The sequence below is a fragment of the Oryx dammah genome, unplaced genomic scaffold, assembly GCF_014754425.2.
Source record: "Oryx dammah isolate SB20612 unplaced genomic scaffold, SCBI_Odam_1.1 HiC_scaffold_3, whole genome shotgun sequence".
NCBI classification, from domain to species: Eukaryota; Metazoa; Chordata; class Mammalia; order Artiodactyla; family Bovidae; genus Oryx; species Oryx dammah.
The window spans coordinates 85,103,377-85,121,160 of record NW_024070187.1 but is presented as its reverse complement, the minus strand read 5'-3'; the positions used below and the strand labels follow the sequence as shown (position 1 = coordinate 85,121,160).

Genomic DNA, 17,784 nt, shown 5'->3' with positions numbered 1-17,784 from the left:
AATCTGAATGCTCTGGGATTGCCTGTGTTGGGCTTCCCAGGTGGTACCAGCAGGTAAAAAAAACCACCTGCCAATGCAGGAGACCTAAGAGACATGGGTTTGATCCCTGGGTGGGGAAGATCCCCTGGAGGAGGAAGTGGCAACCCACTCCAGGATTCTTGCCTGCAGAGTCCCATGGACAGAGGAGCCTACAGTCCACAGGGTCGCAGAAAGTCAGACATGACTGAGTGACTAAGCACAGTACACCAACATATGAATCCAGCAGATCACAAACAGTGACGGACAATCTTCCCATCAATCAAACAATAAAGCATTTATTTAACCCTGAACAGGAGATTTGGCCTGATTACAACAGAGCAGCAAAAAAAGAACATCTATGTCAACAAGCAGAGTACCTTGGTTAACATTCCTTCCAAGGTCCTTCTCTTCAGGTGGAGGACACAGGGAGCGAAGTCCAAAGCAACTAAAGCTTTTTGCCCAGGAGAGAAAAATCTGTACTGGTTACCCTTGAGTTTCCCATATCTACCAGTTTGAGGAGGTGTTAACACTTATTTCAGAAATAAGAACTGTGGATGGGCACGAAAACCTGTACTTCTACAAAGTTACACCTATTTGCAGGTAAACACTCTTGAATCTTCAACATGACAATTGCTCATTGTTCATAAGCAATACATTTACTATGAAAACCAGCACAATTTATAGAGAACTATGCTCAGTCGCTCAGTTGTGTCAAACCCTTTGCAACCCCACAAACTGTAGCCTGCCAGGCCAGGCTCCCCTGTCCATGGGATTCTCCAGGTAAGAATACTGGAGTGGGCTGCCATTTCCTTCTCCAATAAATAAAAGTAATTTAAATTATTGCTTAGTCATGTTTTCACATTTGGGTCTTTACTATGTAAACATATTAGCTTAGAACATAAAGGCAATATTAAGTCATTGGCAAGACATACAAACTTTGAACTTCTTTCTCATAAACATACTACTTATAAGCTGTATTAGACTATTTGTGAGTGCACTTGTGAATAACAGCATATATTTGTAAAATAGTTGTGAGGGGCTGGGGTACAGTCTGTGGCTGTAAAACAAAATTAACAAGACTATGTAAAGTTTAAATTCAAAATAATGATCTGAATAATACCTATGTTCTAGCTGCTTGCACAGCTCGAATTTTCCACATTATGATTGAAAGCAAATGAGATTCATTTTTCAAAGTTAGTAGTTATGTTCCTTTAAAGTATATTTACTCAGCTCCTAAGACAAAGACTGATCTGTCATGCCCAGTGTCCCTGTTATATAATGTGGAAAAATTATTACTACTTAAAGCTCAACATTCAGAAAACGAAGATCATGGCATCTGGTCCCACCACTTCATAGGAAATAGATGGGGAAATAGTGGAAACAGTGTCAGACTTTATTTTTGGGGGCTCCAAAATCACTGCAGATGGTGACTGCAGCCATGAAATTAAAAGACGCTTACTCCTTGGAAGGAAAGTTATGACCAACCTAGATAGCATATTGAAAAGCAGAGACATTACTTTGCCAACAAAGGTCCATCTAGTCAAGGCTATGGTTTTTCTAGTGGTCATGTATGGATGTGAGAGTTGGACTGTGAAGAAAGCTGAGCGCCGAAGATTTGATGCTTTTGAGCTGTGGTGTTGGAGAAGACTCTTGAGAGTCTCTTGGACTGCAAGGAGATCCAACCAGTCCATCCTAAAGGAGATCAGTCCTGGGTGTTCATTGGAAGGACTCACGCTGAAGCTGAAACTCCAATACTTTGGCCACCTCATGCGAAGAGTTGACTTATTGGAAAAGACTCTGATGCTGGGAGGGACTGGGGGCAGGAGGAGAAGGGGACGACAGAGGATGAGATGGCTGGATGGCATCATCGACTCGATGGACATGAGTCTGAGTGAACTCCAGGGGTTGATGATGGACAGGGAGGCCTGGTGTGCTGTGATTCATGGGGTCGCAAAGAGTCAGACACGACTGAGCGACTGAATTGAACTGAACTGAAGTTACTATCATTTATTGGATTTCTTTTTTCTGTTAGGTGCTTCATACATAAATATTATAGCAAGTCCTCACAAGACTCCTGCAAAGTAGATACTGATATTCCTTCTTTACATTCAAGGAAGCCAAGTGGAGCCATGTAACTGGTCCAAGATCACACAATTAACAAGTGGCAGATCTGGGATTTCCAGCGGCTTCTAGAATGCCCCTAAAGTCCATGTTTTTTTCTATACTTTGCAACTTCAGCACTTCACCCCAAGGATCACAGGGAAAATAAAAGGAAATAAAAGCAAAAACAAAGTAACACAGGCAAGGTACTCTTGAAATTTCCTAAACATCAATTTCAACAAAGTTAAGATTTGAAGAACAGAAAAATGTTATCAGCTTTCATACTTTACACCTTAATGTTTTACAAACTATATATTCTACTTGCTGCTAAGTCGCTTCAGTCGTGTCCGACTCTGTGCGACCCCACAGACGGCAGCCCACCAGGCTCCCCCATCCCTGGGACTCTCTAGGCAAGAATACTGGAGTGGGTTGCCACTTCCTTCTCCAACGCATGACTTAGTCACCTTTATGTAGCTAGTTTAGGTTTTTAACAAGTGGGCCTTTTTTCTTTCCCTCTTTTTTTTTTGGCCATGGAGTGTGGCTTGTGAGATCTTATTCTGAGGATCAGGAATTGAACCCAGGTCCCAGCAGTGAAAGTACCAAGTTCTAATCAATGACCTGGGTTTGATCCCTGGGTTGGGAAGATTCCCTGGAGAAGGGAAAGGCTATCCACTCCAGTATTCTGGCCTGGACACAACTGAGCGACTTTCACTTTTCTCTTTTGAATTTCTGAATTTCTGCCTCCCCTTTTGAGACAACTACTTCTGAATTTTGTGTAAACCATTCAGTTCAGTTCAGTTCAGTCGCTCAGTCATGTCCGACTCTTTGCAACCCCATGAATCGCAGCCCGCCAGGCCTCCCTGTCCATCACCAACTCCCGGAGTTCACTCAGACTCACGTCCATCAAGTCAGTGATGCCATCCAGCCATCTCATCCTCGGTCGTCCCCTTCTCCTCCTGCCCCCAATCCCTCCCAGCATCAGTCTTTTCCAATGAGTCAACTCTTCTCATGAGGTGGCCAAAGTACTGGAGTTTCAGCTTTAGCATCATTCCTTCCAAAGAAATCCCAGGGCTGATCTCCTTCAGAATGGACTGGTTGGATCTCCTTGCAGTCCAAGAGACTCTCAAGAGTCTTCTCCAACACCACAGCTCAAAAGCATCAATTCTTCGGCGCTCAGCTTTCTTCATAGTCCAACTCTCACATCCATACATGACCACAGGAAAAACCATAGCCTTGACTAGACGGACCTTTGATGGCAAAGTAATGTCTCTGCTTTTCAATATGCTGTCTAGGTTGGTCATAACTTTCCTTCCAAGGAGTAAGTGTCTTTTAATTTCATGGCTGCAGTCCCCATCTGCAGTGATTTTGGAGCCCCCAAAACAAAGTCTGACACTGTTTCCACTGTTTCCCCATCTATTTCCCATGAAGTGATGGGACCGGATGCCATGATCTTCATTTTCTGAATGTTGAGCTTTAAGCCAACTTTTTCACTCTCCTCTTTCACTTTCATCAAGAGGCTTTTTAGTTCCTCTTCCCTTTCTGCCATAAGGGTGGTGTCATCTGCATATCTGAGGTTATTGATATCTCTCCCGGCAATCTTGATTCCAGCTTGTGTTTCTTCCAGTCCAGCGTTTCTCTTGATGTACTCTGCATAGAAGTTAAATAAACAGGGTGACAATATACAGCCTTGACGTACTCCTTTGCCTATTTGGAACCAGTCTGTTGTTCCATGTCCAGTTCTAACTGTTGCTTCCTGACCTGTATACAGATTTCTCAAGAGGCAGGTCATGTGGTCTGGTATTCCCATCTCTCTCAGAATTTTCCACAGTTTCTTGTGATCCACACAGTCAAAGGCTTTGGCATAGTTAATAAAGCAGAAATCAATGTTTTTCTGGAACTCTCTTGTTTTTTCGATGATCCAGTGGATGTTGGCAATTTGATCTCTGGTTCCTCTGCCTTTTCTAAAACCAGCTTGAACATCTGGAAGTTCACGGTTCACATATTGCTGAAGCCTGGCTTGGAGAATTTTGACCATTACTTTACTAGCATGTGAGATGAGTGCAATTGTGCAGTAATTTGAGCATTCTTTGGCATTGCCTTTCTTTGGGATTGGAATGAAAACTGACCTTTTCCAGTCCTGTGGCCACTGCTGAGTTTTCAAAATTTGCTGGCATATTGAGTGCAGCACTTCACAGCATCATCTTTCAGGATTTGAAATAGCTCAGCTGGAATTCCATCACCTCCACTAGCTTTGTCCGAAACCATTACCTTATTTTAAAACTATTCTTACAAATAATAGATGCCTAAACAATATCTTGGTTACCCAGCTAGCTCAAATGGTAAATAATCTGCCTGCAATGTGGGAGACCTGGGTTCGATCCCTGGGTCAGGAAGATCCCCTGGAGAAGGTAGTGGCTATCCACTCCAGGATTTTGGACTGGAGAATTCCACAGACAGAGGAGCCTGGCAGGTCATACAGTCCATGGGATCACAAAGAGTTGGACACGACTGAGTAACTAACACTTTCTTTCAAGTAGTATTTCAGCTTCAGTTTTTTAAATTCAGCAAAAAGGGCTTCCTACTATACATAATCTAAGCCTTTCACTCAATATTGCATTTTCTAAGATTTCTCTGGTGGCTCAGACCATAAGGATTCTGCCTGCAGTGTCAGAGACTGGGGGTTTATCCCTGGGTCAGAAAGATCCCCTGGAGAGGGAATGGCAACCCACTCCAGTATTCTTGCCTGGAGAATTTCATGAACAGAGGAACCTTGCAGGCTACAGTCCATTGGGTTGCAAAGAGTTGGACATGACTGAACGATTTATACACTTTCACTCAAAACTGCATTTTCTAAGATGTATCCATATTGTAGTGTGTAGCTGTACTTTACCTTTTGGGCTGCTGATTATAAGGTAATAGTCCATCCTATATATAAACAATTTTTTACCCATTTTCACGCTGGTGAGCATTTGGCTTATTTCTAATAAATTTTCATTTTTAAATGATATTATTTAGATGCTTTTCAGAAATAGATTTCTAGTAGGTATGCCAATTCTTCTCCAACAGCTTTGAAGGTAAGAGAACACTTCACTTATTCTTTTTATAGTTAGCTGACTACTCCTATTACGGAGTTCCTGTTCTACACACAATAGCGCTTCTTAAAATTAATCAACTTGTGCAACTAAATCAGTTTGTAAAGCTCACAAGTTCTGTTTTCCAAGGCTTCCTGGGTCATGGTTTTACAAATTAAGAAGAAATGTTTTACCCTCCCTCAAATTTCACTGATTGCTGTTAGCACAAAAGCGTTTCCTTGATGAATTATTATCATGATGACACGTGGGAAAGACAAGACGTTTATGCTAAATTATGATTATCCAATTGAATGATCATGACTTTGTCACATGCTCCCATCCTCCCTCCACTTCCTTCCCTCTCCCAGACAAAGCTCCGTTAGATTTACCGCTAATGTTGAGATTGTTGCAAGTTTAGGTTTATGCATTTGGCAAGCTCAGTACTACCTGGTTAGATATTAGCCAAGAATGATATTATATACAGTGAATATACCTGAGAAGCTGAGTCATGACTGCCAGACTATGACTGCCAAACACCACCAGGAGTAATATTACAATGCCCATTTTTCTTGTTAAAATTAACCAACATAAGACAAAAATAACTCCTGCCTTAATAACTAAAGTGGATTTCATGGCTAAGTGGCAGGAGGTAATAATTTACAGATATAAAGCTACCAACTGCTTAGTAGGCCATTTTGAGAATTTTATCCTCCTCTTATCTCAATTTATTTAGGTATTAAAAAGGAAATAACTAGCTTCATGAAGACCACAGGCTTTGTAAGAACTTGGCCTGTTTTGCACACCATTACACACTTGCTTAAAACAGTACCTTCCCAATACCAGACTCTCAACAGATACTTGTTGGTATAGATATGAAACTTTAAAGTACTCTATATTTTTGCAATGGTATATTTCCACCCTCCTGTTTCACTTCAATCATGAAAACCCCAAGTTCTACAAAATCAAGCTATATTTATGCCCCAAAAGATACTTCATTATAACACAGGCTTTATTCCTTTATACATAACAAATTCAGTCATTTAACAAGTATTGTTGTTGTTCAGTCGCTCAGTTGTGCCAACTCTGTGACCACAAGGACTGCAGCATGCCAGGCTTCCCTGTCCTTCACTATCTCCTGGAGTTTGTTCAAACTCATATCCATTGAGTCGATGATGCCATACAATGTATAAGGTATTATGTGCTAGTCACTATGGATATGAAGAAAGAACAAAGGCAATAGACAAGAAACAGAAAATTATGGGTGTTTAAGGAATTCCGAAGTCCCTGTCACACATGTGGCTAATTCAGTGTTACTTACATATATAACCGTTTTTTCTATCACACTGGTATCTTGTGAATTTCATATTCATTCTTTTTTTTTTTTTTTTAGTAAATAGGGCTTTGCTGGGCATAACAAGAAACTTGAGGGCCACTGCTGCCTAAGGAGGAGCCTCCAGTTTAGAATGTGATTCCAGTTATGGGAGACGGCATGTGAACTCAAGTCAGAATGCCCACAGTGAATCCTAGTCCACCACTTAGAAGCTGAGTAACCTTGGCAACGTATTTGTTTTGGCACCTGTTTCTTCACTGACAAAATGCGGATACTCCTATTAACTACTTCAGAGTTAGATGAAGTAACGTAAGTAAAATGCTCAGCATGGCACTTTGCACAAAGCAGACAGTCAGTACATGGCAGCTGTTATCATCATTTTCACAAGTGATTTTGCCTTTGAGAGTTCTGGGAAAAAAAAAAAAGAGGAAGGGGATATATGTATATACATAGTTGATTCACGCTATTGTACAACAGAAACTAACACAGCACTGTAAAGCAATTATACTCTAATATAAATAAAAACCTATCATCACATGAAATAAAAGTCAGTAAGGATCAATGTTCAAGGGGCTAAGGTAGAGGAAAGTAAAAAGGTGATTGAGCAAAGGGTATGCTAGGGTATCTCTTGAGCCTTGAGGAAGGAAGAGGAGAGGGGTCAGAGTTTTACCAAGCCTTCACATCCAGTGACTGTATCTCCTAAGTTCATAAAAAAAGGCAGGGGAAGCAGGTAAATGTCTGTGGAGAGTCCCTAAACAATTGTATGGTTAGAGAGAGGAACCTCATTTTAAAAGGTAACACGCTGAACCAACTAATTTCTTCTGCTTCCTATGTGCCACTTGTCACAGTCTGCCAGTCTCTCCTTTCCTTATGGATTGTGAGGTTTCAGAACTTCCCATCTCTGCCCCACCATTCACGACACTCTCCCGACACATGCGGAGTTTCATATCTACTCTGTATAGAGCAAGTCTAAAACCACACACTTAAGATGTTCTTTGCAAAGAGTAAGATCTTGGCCCAGCAGCGCCTGTTTCCTGATCTGTTATGTTTTAGGAAGACTATGAATTAACTTTGCACAGTTATTCAAATACCTACAGTAGAGGACACGACCATATTGATATGTACCCTCTCAAGTACCACTACTTTTGTAAATCTAAAAGCATTTCTTTTCACATAATTTCAAGTTAATTCTTTAATGCTTTGGTATACTATTAAATTATTCCCAGAATAAATTTAAAAGCTCATATTTGAGCTACTTTGCACTGTAGAAGACATTATAATGTTAATAAGATTTGCGTAGAAATGTGACAGGTGTGATATTCTGCAAAGTTCATTAAAATGTGATTCTACTTTTATTTATGATGGCTACCAGTTGCCTGTGCAATGACAGAGAAGCAGCATGTTTTTTACGCAACTTGTTTAATTATTTCAGGAATTTTCAAAAATATTAGCTGACAAGGAGTTATCACCATTTCATCCAGTTAATAAGGCTAAACTCTTATCATCATCCACCTAGACTTTTTACTACCTATGACCTACACTAGAAAAATATGCTCTCTTAGCTTCTGAAGGTGGGAGGGAGGTTGAAGTGGGAGAGGCCATATGTATACCTATGGCTGATTCATGTTGATGTATGGCAGAAACCAATACAATATCGTAAAGCAATTATCCTCCACTTAAAAATAAATAAATTTTAAAAAATCACAAAGGGAAAAGATGTGAGACAAAATACATTCTGGTGAACATGCTTTGAGGCCAATACTATTCTTTCAGTCTGAAAAGCTGCTTTCTTTGTCACCCTTCCTCTGCTGTCGCTCCCACCCAGAAACTTTTTTTACTGCCCTCTCTCCAAAATGGTTTCTTTAAGGCCTTGGTGAGGGAGCATACTGTGATTAACTACATGAGCTTTGGATACCCAGACTATTCAGGAATGTGAATTCATTCTCTATCCTTCAGTTTTAAAAAAAAGCAATATATACAAATATTGAATTATCAAGTTGTGTACCTGAAACTAACATGTCAATAATAGGTACCAAGGGAGGATGGGTGGGGAGAGGGTTAGATTGGGGGTTTGGGATTGACATGTACACACTGCCATATTTATAGCAGATAATCAACAAAGACCTACTGTGCAGCACAGGGGACTCTGTTCAATATTCTGTAATCATCTAAATGGGAAAAGACTTTGAAAAATAACAGATACACGTATACGTATAACTGAATCACTGTGCTGTACACCAGAAACTAACACAACATTGTTAATCAACTATAATATAAAAAAATATAATAAAATAAAAAAATGTCAATTATACCTCAGTAAAAACAGAAAACAACACACACACACACACACACACACACACACACACTCTCTCTCTCTCTCTCTCTCTCTCTCTTCTAGCAACAGGGCCAGAAATCTCTGTTAACAAGACCTCCAGGTGATTCTGATGTGTGTTGATGTTTGAGATAAGCTCCCTAAAACCAAAAAATCAGTATCTCCAGAATATAATCTTCTAAATCCAAGGTTACTATCAGAATTTATTTTATGTAATAGTTTCGATCAGGCACTTAAGAGATTGAGTCAAATACTCCGATGACAAACATCTGTTGCACCCATCTATCTCCCTGTATGAATTCTATAGGCACTACTCCTCCCCATTTTTTCTTTTCAGCTTTCATTGTTAAGTGAGTGTGTATTGGCTCTTCTATCTGATGGAAATTCTAAGAAATACCTCATAAATATAACCCCCCAAACTGGTAAGTACTGATACATGTGAAGTATCTGCCTGCCTGCCTAGCACATAAAAATATTCTGTTCATAGAAATGGTAGCCACTAAGTACCATGACTCGGAGAAGGCAATGGCACCCCACTCCAGTACTCTTGCCTGGAAAATCCCATGGATGGTGGAGCCTGGTGGGCTGCAGTCCATGGGGTTGCTAAGAGTCAGACACGACTGAGCAACTTCACTTTCACTTTTCACTTTCATGCATTGGAGAAGGAAATGGTAACCCACTCCAGTGTTCTTGCCTGGAAAATCCCGGGGACGGGGGAGCCTAGTCGGCTGCCGTCTATGGGGTCGCACAGAGTCAGACACGACTGAAGTGACTTAGCAGCAGCAGCAGCAGCAAGTACCATGACTATCTTGCTAGTCACATTCTTTATTCAAAATTGTCTGGGTATGGAGAATAAAAATAATAATAATTGTCTGGGTTATAGAACTACAGTAAAATTTTTGTCATCTAATGAACAGCCTTTTAGGATCCTATAAATGAAGCTAAGATCAGAACTAAGAAATAAGAAAACTCTGAATGAACGAACCCACAATTACCACTAGCAGAGCAGCCAAAACAAAGTCAAAGGCTTAGAGATTACATCTAATATTCTGAAACTGTTGCTTTGTCCATTAAAAGCCTAACAGGATTTTTTGATAATGCCAGGCCAGAAGAGCAGGTAAAAGAAAAGAAAGTAGGCAAAAAGAAGGGGAGAAGATGGCTGGGGAGACAACTGTGACAATCTAGGCAGCAGTGGTGATGAAAGTTACATCAGGAGGCAACAGACAGCTAATTTAGTCATGAGGCAGGAACTGGGGCACAACCCAGTGCCTGAAATGCTCAAGATCCCAGGTCATTTCAACTGTGTGTAGAAAGGACCCATTGGGATTTATTAATAGATACTCTTTAGGACTAAACTGGAAAAGGGCATGGCAACGCACTCCAGTATTGTTACCTGGAAAATCCCATGGATAGAGAAGGCTGGCGGGCTACAGTCCATGGAGTCGCAAAGAATCGGACAGGACTCAGCAACTGAGCAAGGTCAAGAGTTAAACTACAGGTCTCTGGTAGTCACCAAGCTACAAACAATTACACACTGAAGATGCTGCATTTCTGAGGTTTTCCCCCTTTTCTTATGAGTCCTTATAACTGCCATTTGACAAAACAGCATTTAATAGATCAGAAAGTGGCTCCTTGCATTCTGAACACAGTTGGAAAAGAGCTGATGGTTACAGATTTGTGAATTACAAGGCTGTAAAGAAAGGCACTGCTTTACATTGATTATAAGAAAAGGCTTCTTTTTAAAAGTCACAAATCAAGCAAAAACCTACTAATGAGGTAAATGCGCAAAACTTTTCCGTTCTCATAGCTGGACCCTTCCCTTCATACTTCTGCATTTGGGGCAGAGGCCTCTATATTTGCAAAACCAGAAAAAGCACTTTTGTCTTTTCAAAGTTTAAAAAGCAAAAACCAGATGAACTGATTAATGTGTATTCAACTCCTAACCAGGTATAATGTTTTCTACAGTACTGTTGAACAATGAAAACAGGAGAGAGACATAATAATAGAAATATCCGTATTGAATAAACTAAAGTCAATGAATACATACATATACAAATAATGTATATATGCACATTTATATATATAATATATACATATCTTTATACAGTAAATGTGTGTACGAAACTAGGAACATAAAATTGACTTTCTCCCCTTAAATACACATTCCTGGTTTTATATGTAAATACGAAAATTCCTTCCCTAAATCATGGACTCTTAAAGTGCCTCTGTGAAAAACAGCTGAATGCTTCTAGAAGCCTCATCCTCTGCACTTTCCAGGGCTCAACCAAGGCATTCACTGTTACTTATACTCAACTTTGAAGTGGGTAGTCATAGTAACACTGCCAGTCCTCCCCAAGGCTTTTTCTCCCTTCTTTCTATTCCTTTCCTAGCCCTCCTCCCATCTCAAAACAGCACACACAAATACAGAAAGAAAACTGCTTCTATGAGAGTGTGACTTTTTTTGTACCCTGCTGTACTTGAGAGAGAAAAAGGCAGAGATGTGGGCTATTTGCATGGCACTGCCTTAAACACAAATGTCTGTGGTGGCTCTGAGAGCTGAAAGAGGAAAAGAGCTGTCAGCAGAAGCTGATAACCATGCAGATGGCAGGGGTGCCTTTTCCTTCCGACTAAGGAAGGAGAAGCCATCTCTTGTCCATTCTGTCTACCCACAAGACAACTCAAAAGTTAAGATGGAAAAGGAAGGCATTAAAAGTGTTATTAGGAAAAAAACCCAAAAAAATAAAATAAAAATAAAAGTGTTATTGGTGTGCCCTTGGCACAGAAAGCCAAACTCTGGTCACAGGTGTTTGAAACAAGGTATGGGTTTATTTGCAGGATGCCAAGCAAGCAAAATGGGCAGCTCATGCCCACAAGACCTGAACTCCTGGATGGCTTTCAGCAAGAGGAGAGGGTCACAGGATGCATGATCAGCTCAAGAACCTTCTTCTGATTGGCTGATAACATGCTTCTGTTTCAGGAATCTCAACCTTCTGGTTCCAACCAGTCTGGGGTCTACTATGCTTGAGATCTGCATGTGGTGGACATCTTCCACCTGGGTGGGGGTCTTAGTTTCCACAGAACAATTCAAAGGTATGTGTCAGATTGTTACCTATATCCCTTCAGGAGAAACTAGGAATGGAATCCTGTGACTCTACTGGCCTCTTCATTAACCTGTCCTTGGGTTGAGTCTGCTCTTTGGCACTCAGGAAAGGCCTAAGAGTCTAAAGGCTTTTTTTTTTTTTACAAACAAGAAATGGGAGACACAGAATGACTTTTGTGCCTGGAAAGGCCCCATAGGGTCCTGCTTGGTTTCAATCCCCCCTTTTCTTTGATACTCTTTAATCCTGAGGGGAACAGTTGTGGGACAAGAAAGAGAATGAAATCTTCAATAGAGGGTTTAACCATAAGCTCAGCATAAGAACTGTGTTTTAGGGGGACTCGGTTTCAAAAATATTGGGCTGTGGCATGCAAGAAGCTCCTTCTCAGAGAGCTGATGAAAAATTGGAATGAACAGTCATATGCCAAGGGGGAGAATGCCCCATGAAATATGAACATACACAGTTTTGTGAATGCCTGCAAAAGTTCCGGAAGAAGACTCACCAAACTCAAAGGTGGTATTCTCTGATAATAAACTATGGTGTTGACGGAAGAAGTCGGGGGACAGGAGGGCTTAAGGGCCCACAAGAGGAAAGTTCACTTCGTGCTCAATGTACTTTTTAATTTTTTTGGTGCTCAAGGTACTTTTGCACTATCAAACATTTAAAGAGTAAGAACAGATGCATGCATTACTTGTAATTTTTATTTAAAAAAAAAAAGGCATGATAGAATTTTGAGACTTAAAAGCTAGAAGGATAAAAATTTAGCAGATTGTTAGCACACAGAGTCAGAATCTGACACAATCTGAAAAGGCTCATCAGAAAAGTTTCATATTGCATTTAAGCTCATTGAGTTATTTTATAGACCATATATCCTGCAAGATTTTACACTGAAACCTTATATATCATGATTCCTACACATTTTAGGCTACTTCCTCTGCACACATTTTTGCTATTCTTCATCGGTGTCATTTACAACAAAGCTCCTGAACACAAACGTAAAGGTTAATTTTTTAAATCTCTGAGTACAGTCAAGATTTCTAAAATGAAGAAAAAAAAAATATCTTAATACACACCCTGTCAAGATTATTGTATATGTATACAATTCTGGCAAATACATTAGCAAGAGTTAAAAATTTGGTGTTTAAGAGGCAAATATTCATTAGGTTGAGGTTGAGGTTGAGTCTAAGTACTTGCCCTGGTAACTGAAGTGAGAAGTCTTTTAAAAACAGTTGGTCTGAGGTTGCTCAAATGAGGGATCAGAAGACCCCAGGTTCTGATATCCAAGTACATTACACAAAGCAATACTGCACGGACTCTATAGAATAGCAACAAGGAAGTATTTTTATTAATAGCTAGGGTATTCCTTTTTCCAAGTATGTGTATTCTAAAGTATATATTAAAATAACAGGTAAAAATAAAAACAGTACAAAATAAGAACCACTTTAAGATAATGTATAGTTGAATAATGTAAGTATCAGTGATCTTTTACAATATAAACTGTCCCTCAGTGACTGGTCTATAAAAAGTGTTAAGTGGGACACATATTTTCCCAATAATTTTTCTGGGTATTTACACATGTATAAACTATTTCAGAAATTAAGACCAGGAGAACTTTATGTGCGGACAAATTATGCCACATATCTCCTACTGTAAGGTAGGGACCAAGGAATCACAGTTACAAAATTTAAGCTTTAAATTCTCACTGCTGATCTTGATCAAGCTAAGGCCCCAATTTTCCAAAAATACTTTTAAAAAAAGTCAGCCCTTGTAAGAGGAAGGAATCCAAAAAATCAACTGAAATTCAGGTAATGCCCATAACAGATACTGGCCAATAACTGAAAATTTTTTCTACATTATACCTTCTACCACAACTGTTAACACAGAGTTATAAAGAACTGAGAGGAGGATCTTTATTCTACAATGAGTGGTTAATAAGCAGTATACAAAAATACAGTTTTAGGAAGTAGAAGGCAGTGCTTAAAGAACAAATCAGAAAGCAGATTACTTAGAAGATGAAAATTAGTGTTGAGAATATTCTTACCTTCACCTCCTCTGCTTATAAAAAGACTCATTTCTGACAATATTAGTTATATTAGACACTCCCTTTTGGAGATTAGTGGATTACTGCAACACCCAAAGGAAGATTTTACTAAGACTCTTAGTCAATGGTTAGTGTTGGCCCCCATTCTAGGTAAGTAAAACAGAGACGCTAACAAAGGACTCCCTCTAGGTGAACCCAATGGACCCTAATTTAGGAAAGAACCATCCAATCAGTTTTGGACATCTGTTCTTCGCTCAAAGAGCGTTGGACTCGGTAGGCAAAGAACCTGGTCAACTTCATTCCTTCTCTCACACTGTTACTTAGGACAAATCACTTAAACACACTGATTTTCAGCTTCCTCACCTGAAAAAGCGGCATACTGACTTATAGCGATGTGAGGGTTAACTATGATCATCGCAGCACAGGCACACAGAAAATATTCAACTAATGTTAATCTTTTTCTAGGGGACGGATCGGAGGGAGAAAGGGCAATGTCAGGGTTTCTTGGCAGTGCAGAACTTTAACTGTTTGCTTTGGTGCTAAAAAAGAAATTTCTAGCTCTGAGACAGACCTGAGACAGACACAGACTGATTCTCTCTTCGCCTTAGGCAAGTCTCCCTTTTCAGAACTCAAACAAGCCAAGTTTTCGGCAATTATTTCATGTCTTGTTTCCTCAGTCTCATTTTCACACTCTAAGATCCTGTCGTCTTAAACCAGACTTCACACTCCCGCAAGTCTTGTGTACACACTGCCTACTCTAGGGCCGCGCTCACTAGCAAGGAGCGCCAGACATTTCTGGACCGATCCAGCACAAAGTGGGTCCTCTGCATTCACAGGGCTCCGGTGACAGTGTTCTTAAAAAGGTGGAGGCCTCTTCCTGTCAAACGAGATCATCCCGAGAGGTGCCCTCCCCAAGCCACACTTTCCCTTCTCATCACCCCGCGCACAGTTCCTGATTTCTCTTCCCACTGTGGGAGGACAGATCTGTGATATTTACGCGTGTAGACTGAACGCTCGTAAAAAATTCAGTGGTCCAACCGAGGCCACGCGGGCGGCGGCGGCGGCTCAGCAGCCACACCTACTCGGCGGCCGCGGCGCTGGGAGCCCGTAGCCGGCTGACCTGCCCGCGGCCCGGGCTCCGGGCGCCGCCCCCTCCTCGACTCCTCCGGGGACGACTCCCACCCGAAACCCGGGGCTGCGATCAGCGAGCACGTGGGAGGCTGGCAAGGACTAACGCCCGGCCCGGGAGGGGAATGGTGGGGAGGCCGGGAGGGAGCCTGCGGCCTGGGGAGACTCGGAGGTAAACAGTCCGGCGCCCGGACCGCGGCCGTCCCCCCCACCCCCGCCACCCCTGCACCCCGGGACGCGAGCTTCCCGAGAGCCGCCCCCAGCGCCCCTTCCTCCCCGCTGGCCCGGCGCCCCGCTCCGCTCCGGGGAGCCAGCGGGAGGCGGAGCTCCGCGCAGCCTGACTGGCCCTTCACGGCCGAGGCCCCCCTTCCCCGCCGGCATCTCACTTCCCCGCCGGCATCTCCCTTCCCGGCCGGCATCTCCCTTCCCCGCCGCCACTCACGGTGTTTGCCGCCGCCGCCGCCGCCCCCGCTCGGGTAGTTCAGCAGCAGGAAGGGCAGCGGGGAGCCCGGCGACGGCGGGGTCCTCCAGGAGCGCTGCTGCTGCGGCGGCGGGCGCGCTACGAAGCCGGCGCCTCCATCGCCCGGGTAGAGCAGGAAGAAGGGGGCGGCCACCGGAGAGCCGGGCTCCGATTGCCCCGCGGGGGAGGCCAGCGGCGGCCCCGCCTCGTCCTCCCGGTCCGCACCCCCGGCTGGAGCGCGGCGCGGCTCCTCCGGCCGCTGCTTCCCACCCCTCGCCGGCTCCTCGCTACAACTTTCCGCGCCGGCGGTGGGCGGCGGCGAGGTCTCAGCCATGCTGGCTCCTTCCTTCGCCGCCGCCTCCGACTCGCGTCCGGACCTGGGCGGGGGAGCAGAGGGTCACGGCGGGCAGCCGCCGCCCCGTCCCGTCCGCGCCGCCGCCCCCTTTCTCCTTGGGTTACGGGCCGGCGTCCGGGCCCTGCCGCTCCGTCTACGGCCCGCCCCGCCGGGGTCCGAGCCAGCTGGAGGGCCGGCCCCGCCCGACGGCGCGGTCTCCCTACCGGCCTCCTCCTCCCGCCCGCCCCTCCCGCCCCGGCCCCGGGCCTGCGGCGCGGCTCCCCTAGGGGGCGACCTCCTCCTCTTCCCAGTGCCCACCTTCCGCCCGGCTCCCGCGGCGCTGAGCTCCCTCCCGACCCGGGGGAGGAGACGGCGCCCGGAGCCCGGTCCTTACCCGCCCCCGGCACGGCCCTCCTAAGCGGTCAGGTGTGTGTAACCCCGGTGCTTGAACGATGCGAGACCCGGCGAAATAGCTGGCGGCGCTTGTATGTGTAACCGCCCAACTTCATCAGTAGCACGGAGGCACAAAGATCTGGGTTGAAGAAGAGGCGAGAGCTAATTTTAAATAGGAACCTACCCGCTCCCCCCCCCACCCTCTTATTAAACGGTACCCTTTGCCTTGCACATACTATAACTTGAACCGTCCATTCAAGGTTTTGATTTATGAGATTTTTATGTGAGAAACCAGAGGTGGGTGTCCACCTTCCCCCACCTCTATTGTTCGCTGTCATGTGCCCTGTATAAAAATCTTGTATTTGCTTTGACTTTAACTCCCTGGTTTTCCGGTGTTCCGGGTGCGCATGAATGCGTTTTAAACCAAACAGCTTAGAATTTATATGACAAGCGTCTATTACAAGTCGACAGTTCTCACTTTCATATCACCCGTGTCTCGATAGTAATTGGCCACTGTTGCTTTATCTTTAATATCTGAATCAACGATTACTGATCCAGTAATTCCCATAAATAAACGTTTCCTTCTTGAATAAAGACAATTTCCAGTTACTATTGTTATTCCTTACGCTAGATTCCGTGAACGTGCCCGCGTATTTCCCAGCTGTTTAGCTTTGTGTTCAGGCTGCAAAATGCTGGCATAGAATCCATGTTGACTCGTAATTAAAAATCACTGTTGTGTAACATTTTGTCCACCTGGTTTTCCTTCTTTCTCTGGTCTGCCTTTCCCTCTGTAGTTATCCCTCTCTGAAAGGGAAAGTAAACCTTTTTATTGTTGTTGTTATTCTCTGAAAATCACTCTTAAAATTACGACAAATTATCATGAGACTTCTAATACGGTCACCAAATCTTTTGAACAAAACATTTTAAAAGGAGGTGTTTATAAGGTAACTTCAAGAAGTTAGTAGTTTTTCAGTTTCTGGCATTTTCCTGACCTGTTGATTCCAGTGCTACTACTGCCTACTTAAATTATTTGTCCTCTGAACCTGGATTCCTGTTCTGGAATAGGGTGAAATAATTGTTATTATTAACTACGTATTATTGTTTTATTAAAACAGCATACAACCTGCAATAATAAAAACAAAATGGGTGAAAGCGTCTTCATCCTATTTGTAGCATTTTGGAAATTTGCTGGGCCTTTCCTTTTCTGTCTGAGGGTGGAGTCTTGATAAAAAATAACATTGCCTTTTAGGAATTATAAACTATAATACCTTGAAGAGAAAAACTATAACATTCCAGATATTTTATTACCCATTCTTAACTGCTTTTTTTTTTTTTTAATTGAAATATAGTTGATTTACAATGTTGTGCTCATTTCTTCTGTATAACAAAATGATCCTTACCTGGCTCTCTTACCATGTTTTTGCATGCAGAAATTTATAAGTATCATATTCTTCTCAGGTTCCTTCACAAAGATATTTT

At 42.8% G+C, this 17,784-nt stretch overlaps 1 protein-coding gene across 3 annotated transcripts in view; it reads right to left on the bottom strand.

The window, feature by feature from the left end:
* The window catches only part of RUFY3 (RUN and FYVE domain containing 3), a 95,362-nt gene extending 78,469 nt beyond the window's left edge, over window positions 1-16,893 (bottom strand). For 2 of the 3 annotated variants that reach the window (XR_005720535.1, XM_040237025.1), the window contains exon 1: window positions 15,561-16,893. Coding sequence is in view for 2 of the 3 variants with exons in the window: in XM_040237025.1 (XP_040092959.1) it covers window positions 15,561-15,912 (352 nt within the window). In the remaining variant the exon portion in view is untranslated. The remainder of the gene's footprint in view (window positions 1-15,560) is intronic. The other variant, XM_040237022.1, reaches the window with a different exon arrangement.
* Between the last annotated feature and the right edge of the window lie 891 nt (window positions 16,894-17,784).